This window comes from Lepisosteus platostomus, chromosome 17, assembly GCF_059453375.1.
Source record: "Lepisosteus platostomus isolate fLepPlt1 chromosome 17, fLepPlt1.hap1, whole genome shotgun sequence".
In the NCBI taxonomy this organism is placed as follows: domain Eukaryota; kingdom Metazoa; phylum Chordata; class Actinopteri; order Semionotiformes; family Lepisosteidae; genus Lepisosteus; species Lepisosteus platostomus.
Window position 1 is genome coordinate 22,568,265 of NC_142627.1, and position 26,462 is coordinate 22,594,726.

The 26,462-nt window shown below is 38.1% G+C and overlaps 1 protein-coding gene across 2 annotated transcripts in view; it reads left to right on the forward strand.

Annotated features, from left to right (window-relative positions):
* The first annotated feature begins 472 nt into the window (after positions 1 to 472).
* Positions 473 to 26,462, forward strand: part of myom2b (myomesin 2b) — a 40,238-nt gene continuing 14,248 nt past the window's right edge. The window contains exons 1-20 of one of the 2 annotated variants that reach the window (XM_088610548.1): positions 473 to 629; positions 3,853 to 3,992; positions 4,320 to 4,439; positions 6,204 to 6,339; positions 6,927 to 7,084; positions 7,834 to 7,926; positions 13,004 to 13,092; positions 13,176 to 13,226; positions 14,935 to 15,099; positions 16,782 to 16,943; positions 17,237 to 17,378; positions 17,755 to 17,954; positions 18,532 to 18,585; positions 19,554 to 19,681; positions 20,617 to 20,800; positions 22,660 to 22,834; positions 23,311 to 23,432; positions 24,304 to 24,491; positions 25,825 to 25,951; positions 26,248 to 26,426. In XM_088610548.1, coding sequence (XP_088466674.1) covers positions 3,877 to 3,992; positions 4,320 to 4,439; positions 6,204 to 6,339; positions 6,927 to 7,084; positions 7,834 to 7,926; positions 13,004 to 13,092; positions 13,176 to 13,226; positions 14,935 to 15,099; positions 16,782 to 16,943; positions 17,237 to 17,378; positions 17,755 to 17,954; positions 18,532 to 18,585; positions 19,554 to 19,681; positions 20,617 to 20,800; positions 22,660 to 22,834; positions 23,311 to 23,432; positions 24,304 to 24,491; positions 25,825 to 25,951; positions 26,248 to 26,426 — 2,589 coding nt within the window. In that variant the 5' untranslated portion in view covers positions 473 to 629; positions 3,853 to 3,876. The remainder of the gene's footprint in view (positions 630 to 3,852; positions 3,993 to 4,319; positions 4,440 to 6,203; positions 6,340 to 6,926; positions 7,085 to 7,833; positions 7,927 to 13,003; positions 13,093 to 13,175; positions 13,227 to 14,934; positions 15,100 to 16,781; positions 16,944 to 17,236; positions 17,379 to 17,754; positions 17,955 to 18,531; positions 18,586 to 19,553; positions 19,682 to 20,616; positions 20,801 to 22,659; positions 22,835 to 23,310; positions 23,433 to 24,303; positions 24,492 to 25,824; positions 25,952 to 26,247; positions 26,427 to 26,462) is intronic. The other variant, XM_088610549.1, reaches the window with a different exon arrangement.

The following is a 26,462-nucleotide window of genomic DNA, read 5'->3' on the forward strand; positions in this document are numbered from 1 at the left end:
AAGCCTAAAAAGGTTTTGGTAAAGGAACGGTGTTAAACATCCCCAGAGAACTAACTTGAAATGAAACTTAAGAGTGAATTAATTCCACGTTGTACCAACATTGTCGTCTGGATACTCAAGATCGCGTGAGAGTTATTTTTAAGATTAAATATGGGACAACAATTTTAATTGCCTGTAGTTAATCGCATTGAAGACACTCCAGGGTCGCCTACGTTTCAACGCAATTTTTATGGATATCAAAACCATAACTCCAGAAGTGCACGAAAACCGACCATTATCTTTTCATTGAAAATATTTTACTCTGAAATTTGACAAAGCCCTATTATCTCATTCTGTGGTTACTATTCTTGGGGTTAATTATTTAAAAAATAGCACAAAACTCTTCTGCGGTTTAAAATGCCCTATCTCCGCATGAGATCTGCACATTAAACGATTTTCTTTAAAACAAAAAATGAAGGCGAACGTTGATGTAAATTCTATATATAGTTTCATGCCTGTCCATAAATGGGGAGGGAGTGAGGGAGCATTCCTCTACCGTGGGATAATATTTTTGTTTTCATCAGCAAGTGGCTCCCAGGCGACTTGAGGCTGATCTCCTCCTCAGCTCCGCAATCTTTAATTCTCTCTGGGTAAGTTGGTTTTCAATTCGTAATTATATCATCTCGTACATTAATGAGCACCCCTCCAGGTGGTGTTGCAAATTCACTTCTACAGTACCACTAATTCACTTGGAGGACTAATGCGTCTTGCTGAATGTCCAATGTGTGTGGGGGGGAATTGCAGAAAGGGGAAGATCTGGTGCTCCTGGTCAGCAAAATACAAACTACAAACAAGGAAACTAAACTTTTGCTATTAAGGCATTTTTGAAATGCAAGCACAGGAAAAGCTCTTGCAATATGCGAAACATAGCGGCTTTAGAAATTGGCGGTGCAGACGTTCATTAACGTTCACGGATTAACCTTTTTAAAGGTTAATTGGAACTAATGTAACAAGGTTTAAACAAGATAATGTAACCTGTTGCATTTTGATTGTTACTTTATGAAGGTTAAGTGGATACGTTGCTTATTGCCAGTTACATTGATTGTTTTATCATTCTTTTATTCTTTCAGAATTAAGGAATTGTTCGCGGAAATAAAAGATGCAAATGAAGAACGTTGCACGATGATTAAATCTTATGATGATGATTAAAATACGGAATTCCTACGGCCCTGTTTAAATTTATGATTTTCCCCTATATTATTGTGCTATTACTTGTATATGAATGTTTTAAATAGATTGCAAGACGTTCTGTGTTAGTCTTTAAAAACAAAATTGAAGGATAAAAAGCCGAGTTATTTCTTAAGATACGGACATTCATTTTTATTTTTTTACAAGTATTTAACCCTTTATGAGATATACTTGTTAGCGATTGAGTTATGAGCTCTGGTGAAACCTTGTGTACTGAGCTTACTTGGGAGGTACTGTATGTGAAGTGGGGTGAACTGTAGTGAGTATTTCAAACGGGCACCAGTGATGGAGGGTCTCTGTTGCAAAAGGGGCCAACAGAGGAAAAGAAAACTGCGCGCACGCTTGATGCAAGTTGCATGAAGAGACCATAAACTGTTTAAAATAACTTTTAATAAAAAAAAAAAACATGTACTGAAGGGAGCGTTTGTCTTGGGACTTTTATTGAATGGACATACAGTACAGTACTGTACGTTATTATTCTAATTGGGCTACTTTTGGACTACTCACTTTTGGATTTTTACTGTACTTCAGAATACATCCCATGTGGAAGTGCAGAGGCAGTATATCTGAGAATTAGAACTAAACATTTGACCGATATTGCCATTCATATTTGTGTAAAGCGCCCGATGCTAAAACTGTGTTACAAGATGGGATGATGAAAGACCTTATGCTTCTCCAAGCACGTAGGGGTAGCGACAGTTTAGCCACTGAGCCGCCAAGGACTCCCAAAAATATAGGTGACAGTAAAGGCATACTAGTAGCATGGTTTCAATGTTGGTGCCGTTCTTTTGAAACTTTAATGGGTGAAGACAGAAGAGATTGTACTTTGTGCCAAGTATTCTGTAGGGTAATCTTGAGGGTTATATCATAAGTGAGTCTTACAGAACAAGTTTGATTGATCCAGATTTTACATGGAAAATAAACTGTCAAAACAAAGAGGTACTGTACTTTAGACTTGCTACTGTAGCTGTTCTTGGCCAAATGATCTCCGTTTAGCTTGGGCTTCTAAAACTACTCTGCCCTCCCTTGGGAGATTTTTATCCAGGTCTAGAATGAGAACTTTTCTTGAACAAGCCCATAGGGTAGAAAAGGTAACCTAAGCTGTTGTCATCACCCATCAAAGCACGGCTACATAATATTTCTAGAAAATAAAATTGCAGCTGGAATGGGAGCAGAGGTGCTCCATCTGTTAGAATACATGTGTCTCTGTATTGTTATTTCTACAGTACTGTATCTACAACCACAATCTGGAGAAATAAAATGATGAGTACTGACTGACTGAAATACAGTCCACATTTTCCTGCTTTTCATAATGTGCGATTCTGTTTATGATAGCATTCTGAAAATGTAATGTTGCTATTTATTGACTTCGTTCTTGTAAATAACCATTTCATCAAACATTACTGATTATATTTTTCATAGATCTAAAGCCTAGTACAACAAAAAAGTAAGAAGACTTTAAAGAAAACATTAATTTTTAAAGAACAGTTTTCTAGGGTTTTCTAGTTGTTATTATTATCTATTCAAAGATACCAGAGCACAGCATTTCTTATAAGGGCTGAAAACTGGCAAACATCTTGTGATACACGTTAATCTCCGCATGCATTGCAATTTGAGATGTAGAATATGATATAGAGTATATCTTATAGCATTCCTGTTGCTATTATAAAAAGTCTATGACGTTATTCCCATGGCTACATCACTGTAGGATGGTCATATAGCATTAATTAATATGCAATGAGGAAAGCTACTATTGGGTTTGTCTTGTACCCATCCAAAAACTCAATGCCTTTACAGTTAAAACCCAGATAACTGAATAAAAAAGCTGAAATTTAACACAAAATTGTGGTAATGAAAATTAGTAGAATCCAAGGGATATTGTTGAAACATTCTATACTCAGTAAAGCTTCAATATTGACTTACTTTTTTGGATGCTGCTTTATTCTGCTACTGTACAGTATACGGTATGTTTGGGATAAGTGATGCTGCCTCAGAGCTCTAAGGTCCTGGGTTAGATTTTGGGCTGGGGTGCATGTCTCCCACATTCATGTGAGATTTCTCTGTGTGCTCTGGTTTCATCCTATCGCCCAGAGACGTTCTAGCTAGGTTTGATTGGCTATTCTAAATGGTCACTTTCTCCATGCCACTGTGATGGGGTTGCATTGCGTCCAGGGTGAGAGTACTCAAATGCCCCCAGTTCTGCTTTGCACCTTGTGTATCTTTGTAGCAGCCTCCTGAGTGCTGCCACCTTTACCAATGAAATCAGGAAAAGCTGATGGACAGATAACCAAATTATGACCTTCCGGAATGTTTGCAATGGTTATTTTTTATGGAAATGAAAAGTATTACACTTACTGTACATTATGATCTGAATTTTAACGTTACAGTAACAAAGTGGTCTTAAAATTTAATTTTGAAAATTGCTGATGGCCTAAGAGGATTGCAGAAGCTGGTACTCTGCTATCCTCTGTCACTTCAAAAGTTAAAAATAAATGATAGTACAGATATTTAGCCTGTTTCAATAGCAGTTTAAAAGACAGATTTCCCCATGAACATGAGATCCACTCAGTCAGCCTTCACTTGTGTACCCATTGAATTAAAAGTGTGAATAATATTTTTGATCAGCAGGTCTGCTGAAGCTTGTCAGCCATGGCAACAAAAGTTGCACCGTTTTACCAGCGGAAACACAAGCATTTTGACCAGAACTACCGCAGCACGCAGACGAGATATGTGGTGCAAGAATATGCAGCTTCATCAAGGTCAAGGTAGAAAGAATGTATCTCTAGCACTTGTTAATATTTGACATTTTCATAAACTCCTTTTTTATTCAGCAATGATATTCTAAAGTATGTAAATTTGAACATATCATAGACCTCTAGCAGTATATAGTACCTCAATTGAATTGCATCGGAAGAAACTGTAATCATATTTGTAATGAGTAAGGAAGAAAAAATACACGTTACTTTGAAAATGAGCACTTTACAAATCATATATCGCTCAGAGTGTCATTATTTTTACTCTTAGATGCTCGTCTGTTTTCACCTTGTCCTGTACCTGGGAACTCACGCCTCATACAGTATGTTTTCTTCTAGAACATCTGCAGTAAAATCAAGTAGTAAATCAAGGCTTAGTGCCCAGTCCAAGAGGTTTCATGCAGCTGAGGAAGAGCAACAGCAAGAAGTAACTTATACTGTGCCAACCTTCAGGACCAGGTTAGTTTCACAAAATCTTCTCCTCTGTGAGGGCATACAGCGATCTATTTTAAGATAATGTAAATTAATACATTAGCTAAACTAGGCTGATATGTCTAGAGCAATCAAATTAAAACATGTTGAGCAGATTCCATTCCCTGCATTGCTATCTGCTGTAAAGTAAGGGGAACAAATCACAGCTATGATTTACAGAGCACTTTGGATAAAAGATTATACAGTATAACAAACCTAGGTCAATTGCAAATTGCTTTCTGTGCTTCCTTCGAGGACACCATTTTAACTGCTGTACTCCTCAGTGTGGGTTTGAATGTGCGCTCTTCAGTTGCTGTCAAAATTCACAGTTTGACAAAAGGAAACAATGAGGTCATGTCAACGATTTGAACTCAAAGTATTTGGTATATTATGTTTCATATCTTGAATGATCCCACTGAAGTTGTCAGCACCACGCAGACTATTCAGATGACACTTGAAAGTCCTTCTCCAGATGGATTTGGTTCTGTCGGGCTTTCATATTTACAGAATGCAGGGACAGTTTGCTTTAATCCCACATCATATTTTTCTTTTTGTGTGAAATGAAAATAAAAATTGCAATCATTTCTTTTGCTTAATGCTTGCTTTTGACTGTCCATGTTCCTGTGACTTGAAATAACCATTTTTAGCTGTTTATGCTGTTTGCAAAGAACGTTTGACTCATGAATCATATAAAAAAATATGTCAGGGGATAAATCATAGATCTTACTGTCTCTCATCTTGCTTTTTGGTGTTCAGTCATGTTTGGACTGGTTGCATGATATCACACATGTTCAGAGGCTTAAGCTTCCCAATCTCAGCTGCTGAAGGTGGACTGATGTGCAGACAAAGGAAGATAATTCATTTAAAATTAATATATTAGAGTATAAATTACAGCATATTATTAATTTTACTGTTCAGTTAGGAAGATTGAGGTTGAAACACCCAAAACAACCTGGTTACATCACTGATGATGTGTCCAAGAGCTCATATAGGTTATCATTCAGTTATGTCACAGTGTAACAACATTCATAGTAATGAAAAGCAAAAGCAATGCCTTTGTAGGATTAGGAAGGAGCTTTGCAACCTAGTGGAACTTTGCAGAGTATTGTTTTTAAACCATTCTAAGGATATGTCATGTAAATAGTGTAAATAGCACTGCTAATGCTAAACTGAGGGACACACATGATGAAGTAATAAAAGTGAATGGCATGATAGTGGTATTATATGAATGACACATTGATCTTAATGGATTCTTCACTAGAGTTAAACATCATTCAAGGCAAAACACTGTTAATGAGCTCATTTATTTATTGTGCATTACTGAACACATGAAACCAAAATAAAACAAGTTCTGTTATGTTAATTCAAGATGTATAGTATGCTGCTGTACACTGATGTATTTTTCTTTCACACAGACAGGCCCTGTCAGTCTGTTTCAAATACCCAACTACTTTTTTATATGAAGGCACACAATTAATCTTCACACTTATACAAATACAACATTCCTCTTTGAGTTTAATTGCAATTTAATTTGACATACAAGATCATGTCAAGATCTCATTTATTAGTCTCTTAGCTAGATGGAGTACATGTTTCAATATTATATACAGATGAGACAGTAAATGAAGTTTCATGTTGGTGTTGTATAACAAAAGCTGAAACATTTGACTTTTCTACTCCTGTGGTTGTTTTGCTGGAGCGATTTCATCCGCCAAGACAATAACACATCTATTCTGTCACTGACAAATGCAGATCTGCAGAGGAGCAGGAGGAGTATCAGCGCAGAGTTGTCCATTTTGGCAATGACCTGGCTGTTTTGGAGGGCGAGGTCCACAGGGCTCGACAGGCCACTAGAGAGCAAGTGGACAAGCTCGCCGTTCAAAGAATGGTAAATCGCAAAGTTTACTGTCAAAGAAGTTGTAAGTTAAAAAAAAATCCATCCATTTTCTAACTGCTTTATCCAATTGAGGGTTGTGAGTCTATCTCGGCAAGCAATCCAGGGTACGCCCTGGCTGTGGCCCAAGTCCATCACCAGACACACAGAGACACAGACAAGCACACACTCACACCAGGGCCAATGTTCCCCATAGCCAGTTAACCCACCCGTACAATATGTCTTTGGTCTGTGAGAGGAAACCCACACAAGCATGGGGAGAACATACAAACCGTTTGCAGACAGCATCCCAGGTCCAGAATCAAGCTCATGGCCCCAGAGCTGAGAGGCCGCAACGCTAACCACTGCACCACCATGCTGTCCACTAATGAACCACTAAGCACAACAGTTCCAAATTCAGTTTTGCTTTTAGAGCTGTCCTAAACAACACTTACATATTAGACTAATTCAAATATGACCAACTAGCGGGTCATTCATTTTTACTGTAGCTTTTCACACGGTGCGCTAAGCAGCAGGATTTTCATGTTCTTTTCAGTGCTGCGTAGTGTGTCTTCTAACAGGTGTGCATTGCCTCCCAACAGGTCGAGGAAAGGATGGCTTCTGAGAGGTATATCCATGAGCAGTCCATGGTCCGTGGTCCCGATTTTCTTGTAAGACTCAGGTCTCACACGGTGTGGGAGATGAGTCCAGTGAGGCTGTTCTGCACTGTCGAGGGCTACCCCTCCCCCGTTGTGAAATGGTAAGACTGTTTTCATTTTCGTTTATTTACTTTTGTTTAGTGTTTCTTTTATCCTTTCGACCAATTCATACATTATAGTACATGACACATCAGCTGCAGTGCCCAGTAAAGGATCTGTCTGCAATACTTCTATCTAAGCCATTTAAATTATATTGTATAAGCTTGATAAAAAAGCTGTAAGATAACACATTCTCTGAATTAAAGAAGGAGAACTGATCCAAAAATGTATGTAAAAGGTGCAAGGTTGCTAAAATTTGAGTCACATCTTCCTAACTTACTATAAGGAAAGCAAAAATAAGACAATGCAGTCTTCGGATTTCTTTTTGAATTGTTACTAAACTGAAACACCTGACATGAATACAATATACACAGAGTAATGCACAGTTCTTTAATCTCTGTAACAAGCAAAGATTTCGATCAGGGTTGGTTCAGTAGTTACTTTGCTGACATCCATTAGAATCTGAATTCATGGAAATCCACTTTCCTGCTTTGACAGGAACTAAGAGGTGCAAGGTCATATTTTCTACTCCCCTGCTGCCTTGCCAGTCTGTACTACTGCATGTGACTGAAACTCTGAATCATCCAATGGAAGTGAAGATGTTGAACTGTTGCTCTAGGTGATCTTCATTCTGAAAGAAAATACATGAATATAACTTTGGTTCACAAGTTGAATGCAATGGACAGTTACTGACACTGTGATGCCTGTTGTGCCAATATCCCATGATCGACTTGGTGTTTGTGTTTTACAGGTTTAAAGATGATGTCATCCTTGATCCAATTAGTATGATGGGAAAATACAGAATTGACAGCAAATATGGAGTGCACAGCCTGGAAATTCACAGGTAGGCAACACTGTTGTTTGAAAATGAATGTTTGGCTTTGAATACTCCTAAAGAACAATCATCTTTGAATTTCTTATGAAGTTGTCAAATTACTGTTATTTGTAATATACCACTGGCATTAAAGAGGGCGTTATCTAATTGTGATGAGATGAAAATCTCCTATTGATAGGAAAATTGTAATACTGGGGAGAATGTACTCATTGCTGATAAATCAACTCAGAGAAATCAATATGCTAGTTTCTCTGAATACAGTTACTTTTTTCATAATTTTTGGAGAGGTTTGGAAACAACATGTATTAACTAGAGACAGTATTATTAGATCTTTTTTGCTTTGATCCCAGGAAAATGTTTGCACTCCTGAGGATTAGCTTTCTCCTCTGAAAAAAATGCATGCTATTCATAATGAGGAAGTCATTACATAAGTTGACTGCAGCTAAATTCCTTTCTTTTACTAGTAAAGCCATACAAAAAGGGAGGGTATGTATGTTGTCTGATGCATCATGCACACAATATTCAAGCATTGACTTAAATTTTGGCAAAGAGTTGTACAACTAGACTATAGTGACAGTAGTAACAGTGTGCTGAATTTTTAAAAGGCATGAAACAGATACAGAAAATTAGGAAAGGTCTAGCTGACCTAGTTGTCTGTTCCTAGGTTCAAATAAAATGACATAGTGGAGCTGCCAGCTCAAAAATATGTTAGGAGATAAATTGAGACCTTACAAATACTGTTTCTCATCTTTTTTTTTTTGCTGTTCGTTAGTGTTGGGACTGGTCACACGATATCACAACTTGAGAGGCTTGATCATGTCCAGTCTTAGTTGCTAAAGGTGGACTGATGTGCAGACAAATGAACAACATATAATATAATACAATACAATGCTTTGATGGAGAAGCATCCCATCCAGAGTGCCAGGACAGCAGCCCTGTATGGGACAGAGTGGTTAGGAAATGACTGGATAATATAAAATGTGCTTACTTACTATTTAGCTGTGCCCACAAATTGTTTAGAGCTATATTGTATATCATATTGTCTCACATGGGTTTAAAACACAAATCACATCTTTAATGACACATTTACATGCTGTATATCTGGCTTCATATTATAGATATTATTTCATTGAATAGTTTGTGTGTGTGTTGTAAGTGCACCCACTTCATATAATTAAGAGATTTTCTCTGTTTGACCAGTGTCCTATAGCTTTAATTACATATTACACTGTAAGTCATAAAGCTGTTGAGTAAGTTGCGCTGCCCTGCTGATTCATCATCAATGAATTTATTTCATTCTCAGCTCCTTCTGACACTTATATTACTTTTGTTTATGGAAACCCTTGAGAAGTAATTGGCCCCTTTTCAATCACATGGAAATAACTCTCTCAGCAGTGGGCAAATGCTTTCCATTTCCAGGGTGTCTGAAAGCACTGTGTGTAGGATAATTATTTTGATAACACCACTTAGGCCCCTTAGTTATGTATAATACGGGCACCTATAACTAGGTATAATAATCCCTTTTAGAAAAAAAGCAATTTACAAAAAAAACAAAAAACAAAACAAAAGTAGCGCTCCATTGCAGTAGTGGACCTAAATGTGATGGATCTGGTATACCATGATAAATATTTATTATGTATTCTTTTCATTGGCAGAAATGCTGTACATACACCATCTTAAAATATACTGAATAGCTTATCGGACATTACTTTTCTTAAGCAATTAAGATAGACAGGAAGATATGAGGACTACATGCTTACTGAAAGGTTTACTCTTACATCTCATTTTTCAAAATCTCTTCCACCTGTGATGAAGGCACAAAAAGCAGTATTTTCTCACACAGGAATTTTTACTGTCTTGCGGCAAATTTTGTCTGTTGCTGTTTGCCTTGCTATTTAGCTATCTTTGCAAGTTAAATTTTTAAAGAAAAACAGATTGCCAGTAAATGGAAGCAATTCAGCAGCATGGTAGCATTTTTCAATAGGCTGTTTTTTTTTAAAAAATGGGCATTATCATAGCATAACAATTGCTCATGTCGTTGTGATGTTTCTTTTCAGTAAGCTTGGAAAGGCCTTTTTTCAATGGCATTGTTTCTGCAGGATCAGTTAGCTATCAGGGAAAACATTGAAGAAAAGCCTCAGAGAGTCGTGATGGCAGTATTCATTAGGAAGCCTAAACATGTAGAGTATATATGAATAACAATAAACACATGATAGAAAAAGTCACATATTATTTCAAATACATTTTTGCACATTCAATTGCAGAGATGTCTTTTAAGTTGATGTTTCAGTTTATGTCCTGAATTATAGCCAGCTTATGTAATTAGGGATATGGCTGTTGTTTTAGAGGAAGTCTGGCATTTGACATATCGAAAGGTATGTATTATATTGCACATATTTAAAAAAAATCTATGAATTCAAGCCTGAGGCTTTTCTCAGTGAAAGTGTTGTACTGAATCTGACCCTTGTTTAGGGAAAAAAACTTCTCAGTTTGTAAGTTCTTTAAATTTTGAGCAATGTCCACTGATCTGGAGTTTGGAATTTAATTTAAGTAAGAATTTAAGGTAATGTAAGAAAGAATTTTAAAACTTTAAGGCCCTGTTCTGTCTAGACCAGAAATGTAAAAAATAAGTGCCCAGTGTGGTGACCAAGGACTGGCCCGTGGGAGCTGCGATCCTTCAGATGAGGTGTTACACTAAAGATCTGGCTATTTGATCACTAAAGCTCCCACTGTGCTCTGTCTAAGGTTCGCCCTTAATTCAACTGGTAAAGCAATTTCTTAGTTCTCCACATAATCTGGTGTGCAGCTGGCACATAACATGACAAATTCATCTGTCCATTTGTCTGCTGGCACATAACATGACAAATTCATCTGTCCAGCACCTTTATCCAGAGTGATTTACTTTTGAACTTATTGATACAACACTATTCCTTTCCCAGGATTTGAACCCAGAGCCTTGCACTTAGCAGGCCAGAACTGTAACCATTCCTCCAGTCACTCACAGTGCCTGCTGTGTGTGACCCAGTGGGTGCTGCACTTCAATGGGGGATGATGATGTTCCTATACAGTATGTAAAGAGCTTTGGGGTGGAAAGAGCTACTTACATTCTTAAGTGGGCTTTATGTTCAATTTAATCACGCAAAGCATCTGCTAAATGTGAATTTGGCACTCTCAGAAGGAATCGCTTTTGATATTCTCTTTTAAAGTAAAGTGTGGATGCTTCAATGGAAATCTTTCCTTTAAGGAATATCAGGGCAGGGCTTATAAAGGGTTTGGTAAGAAGTGATCTTCTCCAATTTAGTACAGAAAATGGCTTCCATTCGACCTTTGCATTCAAGACGCCTCAGCTGTTCATACCAAACTGCTGAGCTGCACGTCATCCGATCCGTCTCCTCCTTAAAGCAGTTTGGAATCTCTTGGCTGTCACTCTGTCAGTGGGTCAGCTGGAAAATCAAGTCTGAAGTCAGGAGCAGCTTTGCTATGCAAGTCCTTGATCTTCCCTTTTTTTATTTGGCGTTTGGAGATTTGACAAACACAAACGCCACATTCCTGCTGGAGACCACTGAATTTGATGGGAAGCGTTTTTTGAGCACCACAGCAAACTCTTGAATTTTAAGTCTGCAGGGCTATAAGGGAGTCAGACGCGCCCTAAAATAGTAGGTTTAAGGGGGAAGGTCACATTTCTTCCACACATTCTTGTCTGTGCTCTTCTCACAGCTCTAGACTGCTGCCATCCACGCTTGAGTCTCCAGTGCAGAGTAGGTTCATAATGCATGAGAGAGGCTTGCAAGCACAGTGCCCTCACAAGGTCACCATTGTCTTTTTAATTGGCCAGTATGCTTACCTTCATTCATTTGGCAGATGCTTTTATCCAAAGCGACATACTGTGCAATTGCTTCCGTCTGAGATGCAAAGAGTGCATGTAAGAGTAGCTTAAAACACCAATAAAACCACAGAAAACAGCAAGAGCGGCATTACCAGGTGGATGCTGCACACTGGTGGTGGTGGTGAAGGGGAGTCCCTATTACCTGTAAAGTGCTTTGAGTGGAATGTCCAGAAAAGTGCTATATAAGTGTAAGCAATCATTATTATTAGTGTTAATTAAGCTCTTGAATGCTGCACAGGGCTAACGAGTCTCAGTGCTGCCTGGCAGACAGGAAGCAGGAAGTAGTAACATAAGAGCGTAGTCAGTAAGAGGGGGTCAGTCAGGGGTCTCTGGGGTCAGGTACATCCTAAAGGCCGGAGTTTCCAGTTTCTTCCGGAAGATAGCCAGTGAGTCCGCATCTCTGACTGTTCTGTACAGAAGGTGGTTCCACTATTGGCAAATAGTGCTGAGAACAGTGATTGCAGCCATTGAGTGGATGAATCAGATCTCAGTGCTCTAGCAGGAACAGCAGGGCAGTAGGCATTATTCAGCCCACATTGCTTTTAGTTCATTTTAAAATATAACTATTTCCTAGATGAATTCCAAAAATATATGTACAGTATGAAATAATAAGCTCAAACGGTGTTTTGGTAAAGTTTTCTAGTGTCAGAATTACTGTATCTTCCATACAAATCCCCAAATTCCAGAATTCCACTTCAATATCCAAAACCACTAGTCACCCACTCATAAAATATATGGTGTGTGTTATTGATTATTTCTGGTTTAACAAAGAATCTTCTCTCATAATTCCTGCATTTTATAAAACTGGAGCTACACCTTTTCATTGGGATATAAATCACAAAGTTAAAAATCCTTAAATCACAACACTTTGTCCTCTTAACTAAGAACAGAGTCTCAAAGGAGGGTAGACCGTCTGGGAAGAAATCTTATATTGAGAACTGAGTCACGAATAACATAAAAGTACCATATAAGAGACAAATCGGAAATGGGAAGTGATTATTGCAATCTTGAGGAGAATCGTCATTCATTTGAGGATTAAATCTAGGACAATTCAGCCTTGTGGTAACAGCTGACAGGCAGTTCTAGTGTGGTGCAGCTTGGCTGCTCCTTCCAGAAGAACTGTTCTGTCCCTGTCCTTGTAATACTTTTATTTTCAGGTAATGAATGAGTTACTCTGCATGTGTTTTGCCTTTTGTCCAGGTGTGATATTCATGACACTGCTCAGTACACAGCTGTGGCCACGAACGCCCATGGTCAGGCCACCTCTACGGCAGCAGTGATTGTCAAGAGTAAGTCTTTCCTCCACACGGCCATGTTCAATGGGCCAGGGACTGCTGTGGATTTGTGCTGATCGATCTCCTCTGTCTCGCAGGGTACAGAGGAGAGGAGGAACCTTACCACTCAGTGTTGCTCCCTCTTCAGAGTGAGTACTGTGCAGCTCAGTGGCGGTGTGTCTCTCTCAGGACTGGTTCTAGATTAGATGACAAGCAGTGAACAGCTGGATCTTTCTCTGATTCAGACCATGATGATGACAACCACTGGGCAGCATTCGGTTAGACACAACACAAGAAAGGTTACAAATGAGAGGAGCTAATTTGGCCACTTTAGCCCTTTAAACATGTAAAGTAAATGAAGCAAATTACTTGCTTCCTTGCCACTGGAAAGGAAGTGGATCAAAATGACTTGTCAATTTAATGTTGAATGCTCAGCTAACTAGTAATCATAATGTTGCCAATTTCTGTTAAGGATGTGTTAAATATTTAGAAATGGTGATGTAAGGTTTTATTCTTTGATTTTACAATCTTTATGCTTAAAATCCTATGTAGGCTGTTATGTCTACATAAATAAATAAAAATGAAAATAATGTATATGTTCTTTGTGAATCTACTGAACACCCCTGTAAACAATTTAGTCACAATATCTGGGCCTTAGCTGCAAGTATCAGCTTCCTTGAGCTTCATTAAAAATACTTCAGAACTCAGCCTTTTCACTTTTATTGTGAAGAATATTACCATCACTGAGGATGGTACCAAAGATATTAAACTTTACTTTTATACATACCCAGCTGGCTGTTCAAATTAATATACATTTAAGCATGAGCCTAGTGAGTGGACAATCATTGAAAAAGAAAGGCACCATTGCTTACATTGTAAGAGGGAATCTCGAACATTCAAGGAGGAAATTATTAATAACATTTCAATAAGATTTAATAACAAGGAAATCTTAATTATAACAGATATGCTCTATATACAGTAGCAGTGATATAGATAGCTAATAAAACAGAGTAAACAGAAGAAAAGTAATAAAGTAATACAAATATTCTAATATTCTGTACATATATTTTATTATTTATTATTTATTTATTATAAACTTAGTAGATGATTAGAGTTTGATTATCATTTTAAGACAGTGCATTACATAAAGACAAAAAGCAATTAACAAAAATGAATTATGCTGTATTTTACAAGAGCTGCGTGTATACTGATATATTTATAACATAAATCTTCATGACTATTTATTGCTTTAATTAGATTTGTTTTCCACACTGTGTGCTTTTGCCATGACTTTGAACCCAGGGGGCATTAGTTTAATGACCTTGAGGGTCTCTTGTGTAATACTTGTGTAATCTTGCATAATTGTGTAAAGCAGGCATTTTATCCCAGATTGTACAAGCTTGATTCTATAACGACTGAAAGGGAAATTTATAACCCAACTTTAGTGGTGTTAAATTATGCAAAGGTTAGGTAATTACTTGCCCCATTTGGATTGCTAATGTAATGTCTTCTGTAAGACAGCAGGAAAACAAGCTGGTGTGTGAAACCAAAAGTTTTGTATTTTCCATCATTTCACTGGTCTGTGCTGGTCACACTGACTGTATTGTACAGTATGTGCTCCTGGTTTTAGTAGTGTAAGCTTACAATTAAATCTAGAAGTGTCCATATGTATAACTATTGAAAAGTGCTCATAACAGGCTTTTTCTTATGATTAATTATGATTAGTGTTGTTGTTATTGTTATAATAATAATAATTATTATTAAAATAAATCATTGTCTTTTTTCATGTTCAATCTAATAATGTAAAGTATTAAAATATAACAAAGAACTTATGTTTTGTTGCTTTGATCTGGGAAGTCCCCATGATGCCTGAGATTGAGTACACTAAGATAGACATCAGCTTCGTGGAAAAGTTTGACGTAACCTTTGGGACTGAAGGAGAAACAATGAGCTTGGTTTGTAAGATGGTCATTGCACCTGACCTGGCCAACCTGCAGCCTGAAGCCCAGTGGTACAGAGATGGTAAGGAATTCCGATAATTGTGCTCATTGAACAGTGTCCCAGCTTTGAATGTAGTAAAGCGGTTTTTTGACTGGAATGAGAGATTGGTGCTCCCCAGAGAGAAAAAAATGTTATGTCTAGATCGTCTCATTATAAGACCACAATAGGTTCTTCATAAAAATCTATAACACAACCAGAATTAATTAAGCAAATACTTTGTTCTGTTTTTTGTGTCTGTTGCAGAACTAAATCTGTCAAGTTGAATATGTGCATTGTTTCCTGTACTGCATTTATAAAGAGTGTCACCTTTTCCCCGGTGCCCTGATTATAAGACAGCAGCCCTGATTTACTTCAGTTAAACTAACTTTTCAGTTTTTCTCAAAGACCCTACAGGACACTCCTTTCCTTGCTGTTTTTAGCTTGCTGGACAGTTATTTTTTGTGATGTTCTCCATTCTTTTTTATTCCCTTAAATTGCAACAAAAGCTCCTCATTTAAACTAGTCTAAAATTGCTCCAGGCCTGTCATTTCCCATGCCTAATTGATCATAAACCACAAGGAAGACAGACAAAGTAATGTGAGTATACGGTACAACAACCTGCTAATTAGACATGTAACCCAATTACCATTTTTAGCAGTTAATCCCATATTGTCAACATCTGTGTAAGGTAGGGGAAAATCAAAACGATTTCCTCACTGTGAAAACACTACATGAACAAAATTGCACTGCAGATCCCTGAAGGGTGAAACTCAGCAGTGGGAGGCTCTCATCGGTTTCTCTGTGGCTCTGTACACTTTCAAGTGAATCAATCGCATGGCTCTTGCTTTTGTAATGTAGCCCCAGATTAAGAGCTGGTGTTTTTTTCACTGTAGCATTCTGTTAAATCTAGCTATTGTCATGCGGTCCAGCAGTACTGGTTAGGAGACTGTTGTACAGCCACAATAAGTGCATTAACAGTTTAGCACATAATCAGCTAATAATACAACATATGACAGGTGCGATTCTCCCAGACCTGCAAAAATAAATAAAAAACATTAATTTTAAACACGAAGAAACCGAGATATAGTAATATAGAAGTAAATTTAAATGTAAATAATGGTAGTCCAGCTATGTAATATTGTATGTGATATGTATAATATGATGATATACAGTAATATATCATCAATAATATTTATATACAGAATAGGAAGTGAAAAAGAAAGTTCCTGTTTTGAAAATTTTGTGTATCATCTAGTCCAGCTACTGTCTTTCAAGTTTTACTTAGGAAAATGTCAGAAGAGTTTTACATTCAGATATCTGTTGACTAACGTGTGATAATACATTTTAATAAAACAATCTGAGAAAAACTTAGTATGCCTTTTTCAGATGCTGTGCCTTTGTTGTAAGGCCTTCACAAACAAATTTAATCAACCTAGGATGGGGAACATTATTTTATATTTGTGGAACTAATGGAATAAACACACAGAGCGAATGGTATGTTCTATTTTCAGATGTAAAACAAAAACAAAAGAAAAGCAGATGAAATGTTAATTGAAATTCACTCTCTGATTGATTTGTAAGTGAATTCATTAATTTAAATCACCTAAAATGGTGTTTTTGAAATGAAACATTGAGTACTTGGTCTATTGCACACCCCTTGTTACTAATGGCCATGTTCAGATGCACTTACTTAATCTCTAAAGTTGATGGTCTTTGTGTTCCAGATGTCCGTATTAAGGAATCCAAATGGGCTCAAATGAAGTGTGGAGGAGGGTCAGCTAGACTGACTCTGACACACCTTAACAAGGATGATGAAGGTCTCTACACCCTGCGCATGGTGACCAGAGGGGGCACTTCTGAGCACAGGGCGTATGTCTTTGTATCAGGTAGACAACTACATTTTGCTTTTGCAAACTATATAATGTATATATCCTGAGCAGTCCATGCTGACTAAACTAATTCTTTACATTCATTCATTTATTTATTTCAGAAAGAAACCTTTTGGCTTACCAAAGAAATACTTTGAAATAAGCTAATTTCAATGTTTATAGAAAAGGTGCAAATAATTGATTATTTTTTTAATCAAGGAGCTTGTATTAATCTATGCGTAAAATAGTTTCCTCAAAAATCCAACACAACTGGAGCTGCAATGACACAGGCTTGTTATTCTGTGTTACAGATGCTCCAGCTACTGTAGCTGGTGCTCCCGGAGCCCCTATGGATATTACAATCCACGATGCCAACAGAGATTATGTCATTGTGTCCTGGAAACCTCCCAACATTACCAGCGAGAGCCCCGTTATTGGATATTTTGTAGACAGGTTATTTTTTTAGCCATTTTCCTGTCACAAATAACTGAGGGTGTTGAGAAATGGGAACAGAACAAAACATGAAATTCAATAGAAAACAAAACATAGCAGCAAAAAAAGACAAAAAATAAAACCTTCATAAAACAGTTACTTAAATACAGACGAAAAGTGACTTAAAGCAAAATTAACACTAACATTTGAGGTAGAAGAAGAAGCTTGAACTGAGATAAATTCTAAAATATATTGTTTAAAAACTGTTTATTCATCTTGCCTACTGCACAGACACAGCTATACAGGTTTTCTGTAATTCCAGGATAATTATTGAAACATAATTTAAAATGATTTATTTTTCGATCTTCTTTTTTTTTTCCTTTTTTGTCCACTACAGGTGTGAGGTTGGGACTAATAACTGGGTTCAGTGCAATGATTCGCCCATTAAGATCTGTAGATACCCTGTACATGGTCTGTTTGAGGGACACTCCTATATCTTCCGGGTGCGGGCAGTGAACAAGACAGGGGTCAGTAGGCCCTCCAGGGTGTCTGATGCCATTGCAGCCCTGGATCCTGCTGACCTTGAACGACTACATGGTAAATACTCATTGATCAAGGTTGTATTTAAATCTTTATATATCAAATTCATATCTAAGTGGTGGCATGGTGGCACAATTGCTGCCTCACAATGCCTCACAATGCTGGGGCCCTGGGTTCAGTTCTGGACTTGGGGTGCTGTCTGCGTGGAGTTTGTATGTTCTCTCTGTGTTTATGTCGGTTTCCTCCGGGTGCTCCGGTTCTCTCCCACAGTCCGAAGAAGTGCCAGTGGGTTAATTGGCTTCTGGGAAAATTGGCCCTGGTGTGTGTGTGTGCGTGCGTGTGCACTGTGATAGACTAACATCCTGTCCAGGGTGTGTCCTGTCTTATGCCCATTTCTTGCCTGTGTAGGCTTTGGCTCCCCTGAAACCCTGAATTGAATGATGTGGTTAGAAAATAGATGGGAAAGATGAATGTCTACGCTATACTACAGTGGATAAACTATTAGAGCCACATGTTTACACTCTTTCCGGGAAGCAGTGGTGCATTTGCAATCCTCACTGCTTTATATTTCTGGATTCCTGTTTTGCTCAGTGAGTGTGCATTAAACCTACTGTGTTTTTCTTTGTTAAAACAGTTATTCACCTGGAGAGAGGGAAGCAAATTGTGATCCATCAGGATGACCTGGAAGGTAATGTAAACCACTCTTTTGTACAGATTTGCAAAATGCACAATTGCACTGAATAGATTATACATCGGGTACATTTGCAAATCCAAACACAATTCTTTGGAGAGTATTTTAAGATTTGGGATCTTTTACAATTGTGAGAGATATTTCTTAATACCTGCATAGAGAAACATAAACAATGCGCTTTTTAAGAGGATAATCAACATTTCAACTCTATCATTGTTGGATAACTGATTATACATCTCAATGAAAGTGATGTGGGACCTCAATCTGGAGGCTGAATTGAAAACAAAAACAAAATAAATGATTACTTTTATGTCTATTTACTCCGTTTCCATAACGTGCGTTATTGACTGTGATGAGTGCTGGCCTATGCTGGTTTAGAATAGTGTAATCCTGAAGACAATCCTTGCGGTGATCACTCATGCAACTGCAGCTCCTGGTTGAATTGCTCATGACTATTTCTTGAATAGCTTGCACAGCAGTAAACATAAATTCCGTTGGAATTGGTTTGAAATCTTTGGGCTTTCTGCCAGCTGTTTCGGATACCATTGTATAACTCATACATATCTTCTGCAGCAAATTTCCTTGCCATTTGTGCTGCAGAATAGTAGAATATTTTTTTTCTTCTCAATAATTAGCAGTCATTACGGAGGCTATAATTAGGCTTCATCTAAGGGGGTGCTGATTAGTTTTTGATGAGGATCTCATCAGAAGGCTAACTTGCAAACATCTGTGGGGTTTTTTATATTGAAATAAATTAATTTCCTGGAGGCAATTTGTTGCCGGGGCTTCGTGGCTTAGCAGATATACAAACCGTTCTCCAGATACGGAACATGTGCAGTGCTTAACCTTCAAACCAAAGAAAACATATCTAGGAAGTTAAGGTCTTTGTTATTATGCTCTGTAGAGCAATAACTGCTCTGAAGTCGAATGCTGTAATAATATTCTGTACTTCACTACATGTACAGGTGACGTAAAGATCCCAGGAGTTCCCACCAATGTACATGCTGCAGAGACAAACCGAACATATGTTGTGCTCAGCTGGGAGCCTCCAGTTCCTCGTGGCCGGGAAGCCCTGATGTACTACATTGAGAAGGTGTTACGCAATTATCTTTAACACTTGATTTGCAGGAACCCCTTCAGTAAAGCACACTCTGCTTCAGGTGCTAGCCGTGTGCAAAGAAAGAATACACACCCTCACTTTCACAGTGTTTTACGGACGTTGTGAGAACTGTGTAATGTCTGTAAAGATACTGTATGTAAGATATAGTTTGTAATACTATTCATAAGTATTATACATAATCTATGGCATCATATTAAGCTTTATCTGATTATCATGGCACTTACAGTCATGAAATACAAAGCTAAGGCAATATTTCAAGCTGTTCCTACTTGGAACAAATAAAAGGCTGAAATATAGAAAATACTGTTACACTAATCTTTCATTGCTGAGCCTGTCTATGGCTTAGATCCCTTTGCAAATTATTGCTGTGAGATATACTATAAAGATATGATACAATTGGAAGTTATTTGTTTTTGTTGCCTGTTCTAGAAACGATTTTCATGTTTCCTCAGTGGATTGCATCTAATATATGAAATAATGGTTGAAGATGGATGGTTTTAAATACACCAATGTGCTTTCTAACTCACTTTCATTTATTTCAAATGCTAGTTTTCCCTTTTTCATTTTCCCTCCTAATCTATTTCCTCCTACTGCAAAACTCAGTCCAGATTTTGTTTAAGCACACTTACTGTACTGCATCTACTGCTGTGTTGAAGGAACAAGGAGTAGGTGAGCTCCCTCTGATCACACAATTTGTCTAGACCTTGCGTACAGTCAAAAAGCTCACACAGCCGATGTTACTTTTTTTTAATGGAATAGCTTGGAGATAAAATCTGCAGTAAGGGACTTGCCTGAATGAGAGCCAGTGGTATGAAGAGGCTCACCTACCCCCGATACTTTTATGTCACACAAATGTATCTTCTTAAAAATCCCAGTCAGCTTGACACAGACCTTGTGTTTTTCTCCAGTGCATGGTTGATGGGGGAAACTGGCAGCGGGTGAACACCCAGATCCCCGTGAGATCTCCACGGTACGCTGTGTTTGACCTGGCTGAAGGAAAGCGGTATCTCTTCCGCGTGCTCTCTGCCAACAAGCACGGTACCAGTGAGCCCTCAGAGCCCACTCCACCCATTCAAACGGAGGAGCTGCACAGTGAGTCCTTTGTTTCTCATGTTGCTGAGTGTTTTTAGCGATGCTTTTCAATGCTTAGGACAACGACGGCACCTGCTAAATAATCAGGCTCACCTACGAGTTGGAAATGATAAAGGCAGAGCTTGATGTCTGGGGCGACAGGCTGACATTGATATCGACACTGCTGCCTCACAGCTCCAGTGACCAGCCTTCAGCTCCTTTCTGTGTGGAGCTTCCATGGTCCCTTGTGTGTGCATGGGCTTAGATTGGGTGTACCAGTGTGCCCCCATCTCATTGTTTGAGTTATCTAGGCCTAAGGAAGATGTAATGCAAATTGTTATGAATTGCCTTGTTTTAATGTTTTAAACATAAACAACATTATGTCTGACTATTTTCTTTAGGTGAAAGATGGAGAAACCACACTCAAGCACTTAGTGGCAAACTAACATAAAGGGCTCCTGAGACGGCATTCAAATAACAAGAATTTCACTGACAGCAAAATATTCCCTTTTAATGAAAGATGTGAGCACCATACAAGTTACATTCCCCATGGTAACTTATCATCACTCACTTAGCATAACTTTAATGCCAATGTCAAGTTTATCTAGCATCATCTGTGATACAATTGTACAGGCATCACAGTTTGAAATACATCACATTTCTACAGTATGTCTGTAATATTGAAACCATTGAATATACCTTACACACACTGCTACACTGAGGGATTTTCCAATGTTTTAAAACCTTATACATCCATACATCATGTGTTTCTGGATTTAATACTTTGGAAATGAGATAAACGATGTCAAATGATTAGAACTTTCTCCAAATTTGGGCACTTCTAGCTTTCGTGTGGACACGAGGGGTCAAAGATTAATGGTCTTAGAGAACAAAACGTTGTTCTTACTGTGGCAGGACAGTATGTTTATACTGTACGTATTAATTGTTTTCCTGTGTATTGTGTTCAACACCTGTCACAATTAATGAAAAATACTGTATGATCTGAAACCAAATACATTTTTCAGAATGGTACGTTCATCAACTCCTCTCTGGGAAATAATCTTGAAAACTAAGCCAAACCTTATCTAACTCAATATGTGCATCGAAGACAGCTTACATTTGATGTGTAAATGGATTGAGGCCCTTGTTTATTTATGAAACAATAGTGCCCAGTTATGTTTCTGTTCCCCTGTCTGTTAATGCAACAGGACAGTGGTTCCCAGCCCTGGTCCTGGGGGACCATTGTGTTTGCTGGTTTTTGTTCCAAAAGAACATTTAATCACCAGAACTCACTTAAGACTATGAAGCTTGCTTGTTTAGAATTGTTGTTGACTTGTCTCTGCACTCAATCCTTGGTTTGAAAAATCCCCAACTTCACGCATATTCATGCAATAACTTCAGCATTCAGAACACTGTGCAGTCTCTCCTTATCATGTTTATTAACGTTGAACAGGCACAACTGGGAATGAACATGCACCACAAGAAGTATAGCTCTTCCATCAGCAGATCTCTGTCTGTCTATATTTCAGCTTACTCTCCGAATGAGGGCTGGGTTCTGAAACTTAGAAACTGATATCCTTTGCAAATCTCATTCAGCTTAATAGGAGCTGAAAGCAAATTTCAAAATGTCACAAATAGAAATCGAAAATCATTGAGCTGTGATTAAAGAATTGGCTGTAGACAGGCGTCCCCCAGATACAGGCTATGAACCAATTTAACAGGATAATGAAAATTTTGAATATTTTGAATTTTGAACCACACACTATTGTTCATGCAGTCCTTTTAATTTTTATTGCATTCAATGGTTCTAGATGTTATGTTCATGCTTTTTCATCACATGCACATATCAGAGTCTCAGGTCACATTTCTTTCTCCTGCAGGTGTTCCTTCTGCTCCTGGCTGTATACTGGCTACGAGAAACACAAAAACGTCTGTGGTTGTGCAGTGGGACCCTCCTAAACAAGCAGCTGGCCTGATTGGCTACTACATTGACTCCAGCTTATTAGGCTCAAAGCAGTGGGCTCCATGCAACCACAAACCATATAAACACACCAGGTATTGTAACAGCTTCAAAAGCTTATCAGTATCAATGCTTTATGAAATATAGCCTTTCCAAAGAGCAAAACAAGGCTTCTCAACCAAAGAATGCAACTACAAAACCAGATATGAATGTGAAACAAACAAACAAACAACATATTACAGATTATTATGCACTGTTTAATAATGAAAATATTCAGGAACATAGAATTTATTATTCCTGAAAATTAAGTGTGTTCAACTTTCATTAAGCTTTACCTTGCGGTAACGCTTTATGCCTTTCGTACATTTTTTACACAAAAACAGTGTGATGATTTCAGTATAATGACACACAAAATCCTACAAATGCTTTCCATGACTCAAGGCAAAAAATATTACCACACTTTTGTGGATAAACAGCCAACTTTGGGGAAAAAAAATGTTTTAAAAAAGAATGTATTTACCATACCATTTGTTCCAGAAAACAAATATTGGACATTTAATTCTTTGCTTAGGTTTGTGGTTCATGGTTTGACAACTGGACAGAGCTACATTTTCCGTGTGAAGGCTGTCAATGAATTGGGATTCAGTGAAGACTCCCAGGAGTCGTCTGCCATCTCTGTCCAAGCTGCGCTCAGTAAGTGTCTGACTCTCGGGTACCTGTATGGAACAGAGATATGTACACAGCATTAGAGAGGCTGATTTGCTTCAGGGTAATCCACTATTAAAGATATGTGAGTAGCTGACATCGACTCAACTGGTTACGTTAAAACTAAGACTCAACAGTCAATATTGCCATTTCTTTCCATCAATACTTTACATTTTGAGGGTTTCACTCAATGTTCGCTTTCAGGATGCTGCTTCTAAATTCCATTGTCAGAGATTCCTGTTGCTCTTTTCTGTACAGTGCTTGGACAGTGGCACTGTTTGTGTTGTTTTGGTTCTGTGCTCCAGCACATTGGATTTGAAATGGAACAATGAGGTTAAAGTGCAGAATGTCAGCTTTAATTCAAGGGCATTTGCGTCTATATTGGGTGAACCATATAGGAATCACAGCCCTTTTTTATACATAGTCCTCCCATATAAAAAGTGCTGTGTCACGGTGCAAATACTCATGGACTGCACTGTATGTCCTAAAGTTCTGCACACTTATAGGTAGCCCCACTTTTCAAGATGGATCTGACATCTCTCTGCATTTTCTCAAGTGGAAAGGCTAAGGTTAATGTCCATCTGCCATGTTCCAAATAAATGCTTTTTTAGGGATAGTGTCAGTTACCTTGTAGTCACCTTTCCCTTGAAAAACAATATAAGCATCAGCACAACTGTAACATCTGGTTCTCTCTATTGAATAGGGACAATTATAAGACAGTGGATATTAATGGAAATACAATAAATGTGGTCTTTATTATTTTTAGACTGACAGACAGATTTGGGGTATTAGATTTGATTTGATGTATTTGTATTCATATATATAAATGTTCACTTGAGGCCTTTCAACTTCATCACAGCCAGCCCTTCACCACCCTATGGCATTACTCTCCTGTACTGCGATGGACACTCCATGACTCTGGGTTGGAAACACCCCAAATATTCTGGGGGAGCCAAAGTCACCGACTACTACATCGACCAGCGTGAGGCGTCGCACCTGCACTGGAGGGAGACCCATGTGCCTCCTATCAAAGAACGGATTTACAAGGTACAAGATGCAAAGTCATTTCACAACTGTAACATTCTTTGCTTTATTGATCATATTACTTTTTAGTGTCATTGATTTCTGTATTTGTACTTCATTCATTTTTAAATGTACATAGATGACAGACAATATACCATATATACATAATAATTAACTAATAAATAATAGTACTATAGGTACACTTATAATTGCATGATTATAATGCATTGGCAACATTAGTACAGGACCCTGGAGGAAACAGTGTTTTGAATGTTGTCATTTAATAGACTTTTGGGAAGAGGTTTAAATTCTAATCTTTCCCCTCCTATCTCATAAAAATACTCTCTGGCTGCCTACAACTCTGGACACAACTTTTCTAGATTCCCTGCCTCCACCCCAACTGCACCCTTGCAACTGCCTCCCTGGTTCATTTCTCATAAGCGTGGAGAGTTGTGACAGCTCTGATTATTTTCTCAATCTGACGAGTCAATGCCAAATTATTACGGACAGTAGGGTCTCGACGTCTGCGAATTTGATTATTCGCGATTCGGTCTGGTCGACGGGGTCTTGTGTGGAAAAAGAGCAGAGCAGGATGAAAGTGAACTGAAGGTAGTGAAATTAGTAGCACAACAGACTGGGATCATGAGGCGAATCCAGTTGGTTAGTGAGCCTCGCCTTGCCGCCTGCCCAAGTACCCTCTACCCAGCACCCTTATCTCGATGTGGTCCTGTGTTTATATTGTAACGAACACTCTTAACAGGCAATCAGCAATCAGCTGTTACCTGTTTCATTACAGTGTATACAGTGTATAATAATCACAGAGGCAGAGAAAGAAAAAAAGGAAGGACACGGAGGAGGAATTCATGTTTAATATATAAAGAAGGTTTACTTATGTCTTTTAACTATACGTACTATACAGTATACTGTAGCATATTATGCAATGGCATATGGATGAGCTTGATTATATCTGAATTTGGCTATTCTCTGTACCAAACCTTCACGAATGTCAAGAAACGACGTTATACTATTCCTTTATATTCATTGGCTCATTTCACAGTTATTAGAATTTGACCAATCAACTTAAATGCAAGTAGAAAATTGTAATGAGCCTGTTATGTAGTTACTCTTCCATTAATAGAACTAGAAATGCTCATGATATCTGCTGCTGTTATGGCAGTTCATGTTCCTGCAGAAAGTGAGGGACTTGAGGAAAGAGAGTTGTTAATAATACACCTAAAACACGTGACTTAGAATTAACTGTTGAAAGGAAGAGGTATATACAAATTTGCCCTGAAAGAAATAGTAGTATTGTGTTTTTATAGGTTAAACAGGTATGGCTTTTCTCTTCTCATTATAGGTTGAAAATCTGCAAGAAAGCAAAATTTATGAGTTTAAAATCCAAGCTGCTAACCTGGCTGGAGTCGGGCTGCCTTCAGACACCAGTGATCCCTTCAACTGTGAAGCCTGGACTATGCCAGAGCCAGGTGCTGTATAAGACATTGCTTGTTAGCGGGTGTTAGGCACATTTTCTGTAAAGCAGTATTTAGTTTTGCAGAAAGCATGATGAAGTAAAATAAATTATTTTTATTTTTACAAATATCAGTCAACATGGGTTAAATTGTAGACACCCTTTGTTGCATCCATACCTTCTAAACCGTGTGTCATGAATGGATATTGAAGATTGCGAAGCAAAACACAAAAGCACTGTGTGTGGTGATTTTAGGTTCAAAAGAGCACGTACAGGGTGAGTATGTTTTTTTTACATGCTTTTCTTCATCAGGACCTTCCTATGACCTGTCATTCTGTGAGATCAGAAATACCTCTCTGGTTATTCTGTGGAAGGCCCCATTGTATGCTGGGAAAAGTCCAGTGACTGGATACTATGTGGAAATGAGCACAGTGGGGTCAGAGGTGTGGACTACAGTGAATGAAAAAGCCATTTCCCATTGCTACCTAAAGGTAAAGAAACCAGGACAGATACTTTACCCTTCCAAT